This window comes from Engystomops pustulosus, chromosome 2 (genome assembly GCF_040894005.1).
Source record: "Engystomops pustulosus chromosome 2, aEngPut4.maternal, whole genome shotgun sequence".
NCBI lineage: Eukaryota > Metazoa > Chordata > Amphibia > Anura > Leptodactylidae > Engystomops > Engystomops pustulosus.
Window position 1 is genome coordinate 160,067,689 of NC_092412.1, and position 13,429 is coordinate 160,081,117.

General features: G+C 41.6%; 1 protein-coding gene across 1 annotated transcript in view; it reads left to right on the plus strand.

The window, feature by feature from the left end:
* Positions 1 to 370: 370 nt before the first annotated feature.
* The window catches only part of AATF (apoptosis antagonizing transcription factor), an 86,588-nt gene continuing 73,529 nt past the window's right edge, over positions 371 to 13,429 (plus strand). Inside the window, exons 1-3 of the mRNA XM_072137151.1 lie at positions 371 to 551; positions 9,361 to 9,552; positions 10,322 to 10,585. Of these exons, the coding sequence (XP_071993252.1) occupies positions 467 to 551; positions 9,361 to 9,552; positions 10,322 to 10,585 (541 nt within the window). The 5' untranslated portion in view covers positions 371 to 466. The remainder of the gene's footprint in view (positions 552 to 9,360; positions 9,553 to 10,321; positions 10,586 to 13,429) is intronic.

Consider the following 13,429-nt stretch of genomic DNA (forward strand, 5'->3'; position numbering starts at 1 on the left):
TTATACTCGAGTATATACGGTAACTATGAAGATCTCAAGGGGTTACCAATCTTCCTAACAACAGTTTCTGAAGAGTGCAGATTTGAAAACGGGTTGATATAGAGGAGGTTTTTAATGTTATATGTTTAATTTTTTTAATTAAAAACAGTAATTATCCCCAAAATAATCAATTCTGAAAATACAGAAAACCACGACGCATTTCTGAATCCAAAAAAATGGGGCTGAGTTATAAACTGGCTGTCTCCTGAAGGGGTTAATGAAAGCTGCAGCCCCATGTAACAAACATTACAATCGCATCTAGTTTCAGCCTGTGCACCGTTACGTCACACCTCTTGTCACTACATCGGCGACAAGAATGTTCACATCTGTAATTTCTGACCTCCCACCCAGGCACGCTCCGCCCTGCCTCATAGACTAGTGACGTCATCTCCTAGGGGCGTGGTGTTCGGAAGCGTGGTTCAACAAGATGGCGGCGCCCTTATCCAAAGAGCTCGAGAGTTTCCTGAATCCACAGCCCCAGTTTTGGGACCCTGAAGATGATCCTGATGAAGGTACGAAGTGCCGCACCTACAAGAAGTATAAATGTGATAGTAGAAGCGCAGGGATACAGATGGCAGGCAGGGTCGGACCCACACGTGCGTTCCGCTCTGTCCTAACTACTAATAAGCCTCTTTCATCAGCTTGGATTCTTTCTACCCAGAAGCTCGGTGCTGATTTAGTAGTAGACCTTTCTGGTCACACTTCACCCACTATCGCCCCTGTGCTCCTCTCCTTGGGCACACAAGAATATTAGGGTAACGTTCACAGCACCTGGCGTGGCACACGTGCGTTGTGGATCAGTCCTATGTAAAAATCCATTCATAAAGTCATTCTCCCGCTCTGGCTTATAACAAGACATAGATGCTGTACATATATGGTACTTGGCCAAGAATGTCATGGTCCATAGTACATCAAAATGTTTTTCCTTAACTTATAAGACTTACTACTGCCTGAACTACCTTTGTAGCGGGGCGTGCACTGGACAACCCCTTTAATGCTTTCTGCACAGTAGCAGCTGCAGTGAGCCGCAAGCCAGGAGGGGAAGGGTGAATACAGCTCACCCATCCCCTCTCCGAAAGAAGCTGAGTGGCTGCGCTGCAAAACGGCATAGGTCTTATGCTGCATTTTGCTCCCTGACTGGGACACAGTGCCGTGAGACACAATGGGGGAGAATTATCAGGGGGGGTCTGATGTAACACTGTTCTAGCTGTCCATGGAAACCAATCGGAGCTCAGCTTTAGTTTTATGAGCAGCTGTTTGAAAATGAAAGATGAGCTCTGATTGGTTGCCATGGGCAACTAGAACAGTCCTGTCCTCAGACACTTTTGTTAAATCTCCCCCACTGTGCGCTCAGCATGGTATCTGGCCTTCATTGACTATAATGCACATTGGGGACGATTTATCATAAGTCTCTTAGAGCAGAACTGTTCGAGTTGCCCATGGCTACCAATCAGAGCTCAGCCTTCATTCTCTCACAACCATTTATAAAATGAAAGCTGATCTCTGATTGGTTTCCAAGGGCAACTAGAACAGTTTTACCTCAGAAACCTGATGATAAATCTCCCCCATTGTGCGGCCAGATCACAGCACAGATTCATTATAATCCACACCTACTAGTCACTTCAAAAACTGCAAGTGAAAAACTGAACACGGGAATGCAGCCTCTTGTCACAATCCTGTGAAGTTTAAATGCCGTGCTTTGTACTGTTTGTAATGCTGTGTGTAAGGGATATGCAATATGCAGCAAAGACTTACCGGCTATGGAGAGAGCTCAGCCCGTGAGCCCTCTCCAAGCAGCGCGACCCGACAGGCGCTGTGAATACATGGCGGGTGGTTGCGAACCAGTTAAATTATAAACTAACATGTAATTTGTTAATTTAAAAATGTATCTGAAATTTAGCTCCCCTTAGCAGAAATGTGTTGTTGACATAAACCACAACGAAGAATTAAAATGTTACTGGCCCTTTAATCAGTCCATTGATTGTGTCCCTGTGGAGGAGATGGCCGCTGGTCACATAAAATGTTCTGCACCAGCCTGGACAGGTCATGTGATCATCACTGATTAGTTGTATTTGGTTGGATCTACATCCAGTATAGCCAGTGTTTTAGTGAGATGTCGTCTTGGTGGGGCAATGGTCAGTGATAGCAGTAACAGGCATCATTACTATGGTAACATAGCAGGACAATCTGTTAGGATAATTCCCAGAAGCAGAGCGAGGGAGGAGCTGTTACTGAGAACTGAGGGATAATGAGAGTTGTAGTTGTAGACGGCGGCCATCTTGGAGATAACTCTACCTACTTTAGAAAACCAATCAGAATCACAAACTTTTTAAACTCCGTTTTGGGATTGACGGCGATGAGTTTTATTGTATCAGACAGACAGACAGAATCCACTTTGCACATTGATGTAGGATCTGGCCTTGTAACAGTTTTTTATAATGGTCTCCTTTTCCTAAAAAGGATGTTTTAGTAATATGCTAATGAGCTGCAAATTCTCAGTGGGCATTGCTAGAGGCCGTCCAGGCTCTGGCTGCACAGGCAATTAATTGCAGGGCTGATTTGCTGCCTGGGGCGAATATTAAAATGCTGCCTTCCCCTTTCAGTAGCCACTCCTGTTCCATTGGCCGCTCCCTGTTCAGTAAATACATTTTTATACATTTTTACTAACAATTAACATCCCCACAGGCAGCTCACTGACACTGTGTGACTGACTTCAGGTTCTGAGAGTCATTAGTGGCATCCAGTACCTTATACATGACAATCTCTTCTATCAGGAAGACTTTATTCCTGGTTCTCCAATCCATGACGTATCACTGCCGAACTCATGGCCAGATGGCCTCAGCTCTGTGCAGCATCTCCACCTGGCGTCCCTAAAAATATCACAATCACTTACAGTATAAAGCCTCCTGGATAACAACACTGGGCTCCTAAATAATATATACCCCTCACAACAAAACTGACCTCACTCTTCACACATATAAAACATCACTTCATTATATATAATATATATATATACTGGAATTATAGCATGCACAGCACACCAATCAATATACACCACCCTTAGTTTATTAATACAGACCCCCAACATTTGGTTTATATGATGCAAAGTAATCTATTGTGTCCATATAACTAATATATCCCACCCTATTTTGTTACATATGATTTTATATACAGTGCTACCCTGACCTATCTAAATATATAGCACCCCTAATAAATATATACTGTGTGTATGTGTATAAAATATATACATATATAATTTTTTATAAAGCCTTGCTCTCATTTATTTAAAGGCCTCGTTATTCACACCCCGATTAAATTATATACAGCTCCCATATACAGATCCCCTCCAGCTTAAATAAAATATTGCCCCACATATACATCCCTCCCAGTGAAATACTGTATCCCATATACAGCCCTCCCAGCTTAGGCTAAATTCAGACGAACGTGTGCCCGCCGTGCTACATGTAGGCGCCGGGAGTGGAGGAGGGGGTGAGCGCCGCTCACCCTCGCCCCTCTCCATAGAGTAATAGATAGTATCCCATATACGTATCCCCCCTCTAGTTTAATTGAAATCCAGCCCTGTATACAAAACTCACTAGTATAGTCCACTCCCATATAGTCCACTTTCTATTATGCACTTCATGCTGTGTTTCACCGCATCATGACCTAGCCTAGCTTCCACTAAGCATGTTATAGAGCAAGTAGTAATTTTTTCCTGATTTGTGGTATGGATGCACACTTCCTATTGATGGGGTGGTGGTGAGCAGGGCTGGCTGAAACTTCCTTGATACAAGCACATGGTTCTGTGCATGTAGACTTACTTATTGTTCTGAGTCTGCTTAATATTCTGCATCTGATCCAAAACGAAAATGTAAAAATATTTCCATAATACCTTTTTTGTGTTCCAAATAGCCTCATATTTGCCTACCAATAAAAAAAAACTGTGGGCTTGAGACCTAATTCAGAGTGCCACTATTTTAGAAGTTGCAAAAGAATTTCTGTTGCAAGAGACAATTGGCAAATCTTTTACTCTGTCATTTTATTTAATTTTTTTTTTTTTTGTAAAATGGAGGTCTGGTATTTCCAGACAGTGTGATTTGTTGGGGAGACAGCATGATGACCTAAATATCGTGCATCACAGTCTTAGACAGTGGAACATGACAGATGCGTCCACGTTGCTGAGATTTGTAACCTCCGTGAAGACAGAAGGCAGTATAACAGAGAATCTGTGTCACTTTTTTAAAAACAATATATATTTTGGTATGCACACATTATTTTGTGTTTCTTTATGTTGCGTAGAAATTTCTAAGTTGCGCACTTAATCCTATAAATAAGTTGTACTGAGCAGGTTTTTATTTGTTTTCTTCAAATAATTGTAAATAGTTTGATTTCTTATTGTTATTAAGGTGATCTTGAAGATGTTGTGGTTTATAAGGCCAATTTCTGACCGGTTCCCTTTAAAGGTCACAATTTGATAGTGGGGTGTTTCTGTACTCGGGAGAAACTATACAACAAATGTGGAGATTTTGTTCTCCCCTTATCCTGCATGTGTGTACAGTACAGGCGGTCCCCTACTTAAGGACACCCGACTTACAGACGACCCATAGTTACAGACGGACCCCTCTGCCCACTGTGACCTCTGGTGAAGCTCTCTGGATGCTTTATTATAGTCCCAGTCTGCAATGATCAGCTGTGAGGTGTCTGTAATGAAGCTTTATTGATAATACTTGGTCCCATTACAGCAAAAAATTTTGAAACTCCAATTGTCACTGGGGCAAAAAAAAAAAATTGTCTGGAACTACAATTATAAAATATACAGTTTCGACTTACATACAAATTCAACTTAAGAACAAACCTCCAGACCCTATCTTGTACGTAACCCGGGGACTGCCTGTATATGTATACACACACTCCCTCACACTCAAGAACACCCGACTAACATATGATCCCTAGTAAACTCTGGTGGAGCTCACTGGGGCAATTTTTATTTTTTTTTGTCTGGATCTACAATTATAAAATATATAGTTTGGACTTGCATACAGATTCAACTTAAGAACAAACCCATGGAACCTTTCTTGTACATAACCCAAGGACTGCTTATATATAATATATATTAGGCAGTCCCCGGGTTACGTACAAAATAGATTCCATATGTTTGTTCTTAAGATGAATATAGATATATATTTATATATTTTTATCTCTTTAAAAAAAAAAAAAATATAAAAAACAGAAAGAGATAACATGACCTTCCATCTGCAGTCATTTTATGGACAGGAATGTTTGATATTTTTTTATTTTTGTATGTGTTGTAGGAAAAGAGGGTGATAAGGGACATACTTGGGGATGCTTGGAAACACAACATGCAGAAATGAGTGGACTTGCCATTCCTGTATGGCTGCTCGACCTGGAAATATTGCTGGATTAGCGGGCAAACAACAAGCATAGTTATCACGTCTGTGAGCATAGACAAATGTGACTTGTGCAATGGATATTGTTCATGATAACAGCTTAAAGGGGTATTCCTATGAAGTCAAGTTTCTTATTTTGTTATCCTGAGTACATATAACACATTCTCTAATTCACTTTTATTAACAAAAATACAGCATTTCACAGATATAAGTGCAACCTGTCTCTGTGTACACAATTTCAGTTGCATCTAGACACAACCTTTTTGTATTTGCAGCATGCAGATGAGATGTCTCTCTCTACTGTGTGTCTGTAGCCGCAGCCCCTGCATTGAGCTCAAAGACCATGACTGATCACATCCTGCCAGGACATTGTGAGCAGAGAGAGGCTGCAAACTACAAGGAGATAAGTGATCCGGGGGGAAGAGGGAGGCAGGCACATATCTGTGAGATGTAGCAGAGCTCACAGTGTAAAAGTCTGTCAGCCTATGTGTTATAGGCATCATACATCTCTAATCTGTCTCTCATCTCTCTGTGTGTCAGTGTGTTGGTACAGAAGCCATATGAAAGTGTATATACACCTGTACCCTGATAATGTAACCACATTGTCACCCCACAGAGCTAGATGGATAATAATGTGTCTGCTTAGGGACCCCGTCCACACCCTGAAATCTTACACTGATCATTGCTGAGTGATAGGAGCTAAAACAGCAATAAAACCAAAGTAAGATTTTAAAGTACGGGCTTAAAATAATCTTTATTGTGTTAACATCACTAGGGATTGAGATGCTAGAATTTTCTTCCGTGGGAAAACCCCTTTAAAGGACATCTACCAGATTACTGATGGACAGTCCTCGCAGACATGCTTGTTACCTTTAGGGGTAGATGGCACCATTTTTCCTTAATTCCAGGACATCAGTATTCCAAGAAATGAAGAAATGAGCCTAAGGCAATCTGGCTGACATCACCTCATGGCTCCACCTTCTACTAAATTATGCATGTGCTCACAAACTCCATATTTACCCCACATTCCCTCCCAATTAGCCCAGACAGCTGATGACATCAGCCGGCTGTATGGGAAACTCGCGCATGCCTGTGAGGTCTTTCCTTGCAGAGCCGGCAGGTTACTAGTGTGGCTGGCTGTCGTCACCAGTGCTATCCACCCCTAAAGGGGTGCCTGTGAGGACAGTCTGCCATCATTAATGTGGTGGTAGATGTCCTTTATTAGTATTTCACATGCCAGGGAAATAAAACTTTTAAAGTCACCAGCTCATTACAGCTGTTAGGAAACAGAGCGGCTTACAAATGAAACAGCTACTTTTTAAATGCTCAAGAAAATTACAGTTTCAATTATTTCAGGACAACTATTTTTATAGCAGTTTTGAAAGGTCTGTATTAGAACCTTCCATAAACCTCTCATTGAAAAAAAATAAAATTTTGAAATGTAAAGTGAAGCCTCCTATCTTTTTTTTCTCATCAGCCAGACAATCCAGTCCACAAACTGGCTGAAAATTTCAGGACAATAGATATACCGTATATACTCGAGTATAAGCCGACCCGAATATAAGCCGAGGTACCCACTTTTACCACGAAAAACTGGGAAAACGTATTGACTCGAGTATAAGCCGAGGGTGGGAAATGCTGCAGCTACTGATGTCTGGTGGAGGTGTTTTATGGCAACAGCAGTGGTCCAATGTCCTTCTTCTGCCTTATAAATATAATCTCCTTTCTCATGTATTAGATCAGCTTTCTTAGACTGTCACAGACAGAACACGCATATATATATATGTCTGTGACAGTCTAAGGAAGCTGATCTAATACATGAGAATTGGATTATATTTATTATGCAGAGTGATGCAGAAGCAGGACATTAAACACCTCCACCACACACTGGTATATATATGTATATATATACTGTGACAGCCTATGAGTTATTTTCCCTGGTCACACTGCCAGCCCCCCTCCTGCACGGTGCATAATTTACCTATACAGTATGCAGCCTTGTTAAGCCCCATCCACCTCCTCCCAGCCCACAGTGCATCCCTACAGTATACAGCCGCGGGACTGACAGCCCCTTGAACCCGTACCTCTCTCCCACACAGGAGCCGCGGCTGCATACTTTGTCCCTATAGTATGCAGCTGCAGAACACTCCCTCCATTCTGCTCCAGCACACACAGGACCCCCGGGTAAGACTTTAGCTGCGCAGCGCTTACATTGTGTGCAGGGTGGTGCCGGGTCCCGCGTCTTAACAGGGGCTGCTGCACACACAGGACCCCCGGGTAAGAGTTTAGATGCGCCGCGCAGTGCTTACATTGTGTGCAGGGTGGTGCCGGGTGCCGCGTGTCTGACAGGGGCTGCCGCACACACATACCACCGGCAGCCCCTGTCTGATCTTTGCGAGTGTAATAAGGGTGTTTGGGCGGCAAAAACAGCTTCCCATATGAAGACTGACTCGTGTATAAGCCGAGTCGGGATTTTTCAGCTCAAAAATTGAGCTGAAAATCTCGGCGTATATACGGTATATTGGTAATATACCTAAATTCCTGCTTGGTTTGCAATCCTCCTTCCTGTTGGTAAATTTCCTTTACGCCCTTAACTGGACTTGCTGCATCGTGACGTTGTACTTCGTCCAGCTTCTTGCATCGGCTGCCAAACAGCTAACACCCGCGATTGGAGTTTCCTCACGCTGAACGCGGCTTGCAAGGGCCTTCTGTTCTAGATTGGGTGCGTGGTTCTGATGGCCGCTCCGGGGTCTGCCAGTGCCCCAGGCTGCGCCATCCTTCTGCAGGATCTGATCCTGCCTCCTTTCATAAAATCCATTCTCAAAAATGTTCCAAAAAGTGATCAAAAAAAGTTGTATGCCAAAATGTTACCACTGAAAAGGACAACCCAATATGTAAAAAAAATAAACCCTAAACCAGCTGTGTTAACCAAAAAATATAAGTTATGTCTCTGAAAACATGGCGATACGAAAATAAATGAGATTTTCTCTATAATAGGTTTTCTTCAGTATAATTGTAAAAATATATAAAAAAATCTATATAAATGAGGTATCACCGTAATCGTAGTGATCCATAGAAAAAAGATTATATGTTATTTTTATGGTATGGTGTACGGCCCCCAAAGAATACAAGAAGAAAGGAAACATACATACATACATTTAAGTGTTAATAAAATCTATAAGCTAATGCCCAACTAAAATGAAGTATTTGTAAAGTGCATCTAATGTTGCAGAAAATAAGCCCTTATGCACCTATACAGCGGGTTACGACCAAATATGGGGTATTGGCGTACTCATGAGAAATTGGGTTTCAAAGTTTGTGGAGCGTTTTGGTATTTCCCTTTTGTACTTCCCTAAAGCTAATTTTTTTAAGTGGAAAAACAATAAATTCCTCTTACCGGTGATGATGATTCCTCAAATCGGCACCTGGTATATTCCCTACTGGTTGTCCTTTTTTTTGTGTGGTGTTGGTATCACAGGTTTTCTGGCCCTGTGGGGCAGATCCTTCTCTCTGGTGGTATTCTTACCCTAATATTTATTATCTCAACGAGGTTTATTTCCACGCAGATTATATGGTACTTTTGATTGTTATTAGGACCTATTGGCCCCAGAAGACCACTGCTTTTCCCCTGCAGAACATTTCTTCTCATAACTATACTATTTGTAATATTGTCCTGTACTAAATTGTTGTTCCGTTATATGCTCGCTTGTACTACTGTTTTACTATTTTATATCTCCGTAAAGAAAATTTATTGTTAAAACAAATTAAACAGATTATTACCCCATTGTGAATTAAACAAGGCTGTGTCCAAGAATGTTGAGGGTAACAATGTGCTTGTCAGTTTTGCAAGTATTTTCTGACAAAATATATATTTTCTCTAATTAAATAAAGCTTTTTTTTCCCATTTTTGCAGTTACTGCTGCTAAGGTTGTTGACAAATATGATGAAGGTGGATCTGACGACGACGATGCAGTAAAATTGGGAAACATAAAGAAAAATGCAGTAACCTACCTATCTGATACAGATAAAAAGTACTTGGGGAAAGCTACATCCCGGAAACAGTTAAAAGCAGAGTTAGGAGGGGACTCTTTCTCAGAAAATTCAGGTAAGTTCTGGAATTTGGTTGGCATATGCTCACATTGGTGAAGTGCTCTTTTAGGAATGCCTAATTCGGATAAAAGACAAAACGGTGTTTAAAGCAGATCTCCTTCATCTGACAAAATGACACACCATAATTGTTTGTTTAAGTTGTCCTAAGATGCGACTTTTGTAATGGCAAGAAGAGGAAGATGTCTCATGCTTATGTGCGTGGTTGAAAGGTTGAAAGGCCCCTATGCCACGGTCTTTGCCCCACCACTTATGCTTTCCTCTGATATTCCCTCACAGTACAATACCCACCTTAATGACCCCCTTACAATGTATAATTCGTCCTCCTCTCTGAACCCCCTTACCTTCTACTGTATAATGAAAAACAGAACCTGTCCCAGTTCCCCTGCAGCAGTTTTCTTTCTCGTCTTTTACTGCTCTACCCAGCTCTAAAGTTGACAGACAGGGTAATGCCACCCCATCACGCTTACAGGGAACTGCTGAGCAAAATAAGCACGGAGGTTCAATAGTGATCTGGGTGGCCCCTGGACACAGATAGAATTGTGGTCCAGATCTCACCTCCCACCGCCCGATAAATAGCTGTCGGATAAACAAGCTGTCACCTAACTGAAATGCACATTATTTGTGCTCTTTGAGTAGCCTGACAGAAGTCCCTGCCATATAACCATGACTTCTAATTGTCTGTGTTTCTGGAGAAAAAACATTAAAGGATTTATAGGCTAATGATCAATGTTAATAAGTGTCACTTTTATTCTTGTGTTGATCAGATGAGGATTTATCAGAGGGTGATGATATTGATGAAAAAATATTAAGTAATGAAGATAACGAGACAGAAGAAGAAGATGATGATGAGGATGAGGAGGACGTCAATGATGATGATGAAGAGGAGGATAATGAAGAGGAGGATGATGGTGGCATTTACAGTGCGCAACAGAGAGGATCTGAAATTCAAGATGATGCTCTACAGACATTCTCTAAAGAGAAGGTGTCAGCAGATGTTGCAAAAGGACAAGGCATTAAGAACCAGATAGGTATGCTATCATTTTTTGCATTGCTTATCAAGCATGGTAAACCACTTACTCATAGACCCAGGTACCATAATTGTTGTAATATTCTTATATGTGTTATCCATGGCCACCTTACTTCTAAAATCAACTTTTAAAATTATGCTAATGATTCCTTCCCCCTCAGCACTACAACCCCATCCTGCCTGATGTAATCTCACACAGTGAAAGGGGAAAGTTCTCATGCACAGCCTGGGAAGGGCTATGAAAAGAGTCATTCAGCAAAATTAGCATAATTTAAAAAGTTTATTTTAGAAGGAAGGAGGCCATGGGTAGCACATATTCAAAGACCCAGGCACTGTGACTGTGGTAATGTTATAAGTGTCCCTGGTTTATCATGCTTGATTTGGATGGTAAATTTAAGGGCTTTTTATGTTATCAGGAAATTGGCAGCAGCAAAGGGCATTTAAATGTCTGCAACGTATGGTCTCTGGACCATTGGCTGGTCTTTGGCTGGATCGTTGTATCCTGTGATGTCACAGTGGGACTAGAGGCTGTTGCTTTGACTGCCGAGAATCTATGTGAGACTCCTAGGGCAGTGGTGGCGAACCTATGGCACGGGTTTATGACTTTTACAGTTTATTTTTATATTTGTTTTAGTAAAATGGGGGTGATTAAAATTTTAAAAAAACCTAAAAATTCTATACTAACTTTTTTTTTTGGGCAGTGGCGATCTCAGCCAATATAGTGTCTGCTTTTGACTGCAGCCTGCGACCGGGGTTAACGCCTGCAAAGGAGATACATAACCAAAATAGGGACGTGTCCTTAAAGCGGACCTGTCACTGTGAATGTTATTTTTAGCTGGTGGCTGGTTCCAATAGTATATGCTATGCCGATTTAAAAAGAAAAATTGTCAGCATTCTGGATCATTTCAGTAGTTTATAATAGTTTATTTTACATTATCTGGCTCCCTGCCAGTAGCATGTGGTAACTCCTGGGGGAGGGGCAGGACTGTGTGTGCCTGTGTTTCATCTTCTCCATACTCCTGCAGTTCCCCCCCCCCCCCCCCCCCCTCCCTCCCCACTTCCAGGCTTTGTTATGTGCATTTAGCAGGCGGGGGAGAGAGGGAGATTGTACACAAGCTGCAGCTGCCCCTCCCTCGGGACTCTCCACATGCTGCTGGCAGATAATGAAAAATGACAGTGGACAGGTTCCCTTTAAGGGGTTAAAACCTGCTTGAACTCAAATGAAAGTTACTAAAAGTAAAGTCCTAATACTGTGCCAGCCTCACTGTAGGCTTTATTTAGTGAATTACTGTATGCCTTCCCTGCCTTGCTCGGCACTAGATATTTCTACAAGCGGCAATGCTGAGAGGAGGCTTCAGATTGAGGTGCTGTGTCCTTATTGGCTGGGCTTCTCGTGCATGTGGGGAGAGCTCATCATTATAGGAAACCATCTTAGCCAGGTATTTTCGGAGTTGCACTTAAAGGACAAAAAGTTAAATTTCTATCTCATCTGACCAAAGCACATTTTCCATAAAATAGGTTTGTGGTATATGCGATTAATAGTTGTCCTGTGGATAGATAAGCTATGGATCTCTACAAATCCTCTGGGGTGATCCTGGGCCTCTTGGCTGCTTCTCCTGGTCTTCTACGTGTCTGGGCTGCTTGTTAGGATGGACAGCTGTGTCTTTAAAGGGGAGCTAGTATGCCATGCTCCTTCCATAGTCTTTTGATGATGCTGAACAGTAGGTTATTTTCTTATGGTATGATGCATCCCCCTAAAACATTTATTGGTGGTAGTTTTTGAAACACTCAGGCTGCATCTTTTTTAAATGGATTTTGAGTTTTTAGCTTGTTGCAACCACTGGTTTCTTCGACTTTGCGTAGAATAGATGAAGTATAGGAACGGGGCTTCTTGCCACATGTCTCAACAAGTTTGTGTTGCTTTTTCCTTCAAATACAGTAAAATGTCTCCTTACTTTGTCATGTTCAAAGTATCAGATTTATTTTTCTCCTAAAGCACCAGCTGCATGTGATGAACGTGCATTGGCTAGGCTGTATTAAATTCTACTACATTATATTGTGCAAGTTAAAGGTTTTGTTAAGGATCAAGATAATAGATGAAAATGTGAGTTACTCAAAAGGTAATCCTTTCTATTAGTTCGTTTGAAGGTGTCTTTGGAAGGTAATTGTTTTAAAGAATGAAATCATTAATTTTCTGCAGCCAACACATCCCGGCAAGTTTGACAAGTAATCCTGCTGGCTCACCATACATAATGCACCGCCCCATGGTTCAGAGGCACTCACTTTAATTATGTCAATTCTAATTTTGGCTAGTGCCCAGATGTGACTGTCTTTTGAAGCTGTAGGAGATCACATGAATCCACAACCACCATACCCTTCCTATATTAAATATGGATGTCATCTTAATTCTTGAAATAAATAGATGTGTTACATATGGTTGTATCATGAAGATACATAAACTTTGCTGTGAGTATGCCAGTGAATTTGCTGTTATTGTAAGCTTATAGTGACTACAGTGATTATACATAGGCTTGAGAATAAGATTATTTAACCACATGTACGGAGAAGACTCAGGCGCTGCACCTAACAGTACTTTACCTGGGCCCCGCCATCTTTACATACCGGTTGGTGCACCACCTCCTCCCGAATGACCTAATCGGAGAGTGACGACCACTGCTCTGGAAGCTTTTAACAGGCTCCCAGCTGTCATTAACTTATGGCTTGTGGAAAGAGGGTAGTAAAAATAAAAACATATGGAAAAGGAAAGGGTTAATGGGATTTTTTGCCTGGAACTTGTCTCTCAATGACAACTTTAAATATAGGTAAGCATTAAATGCATGAATCT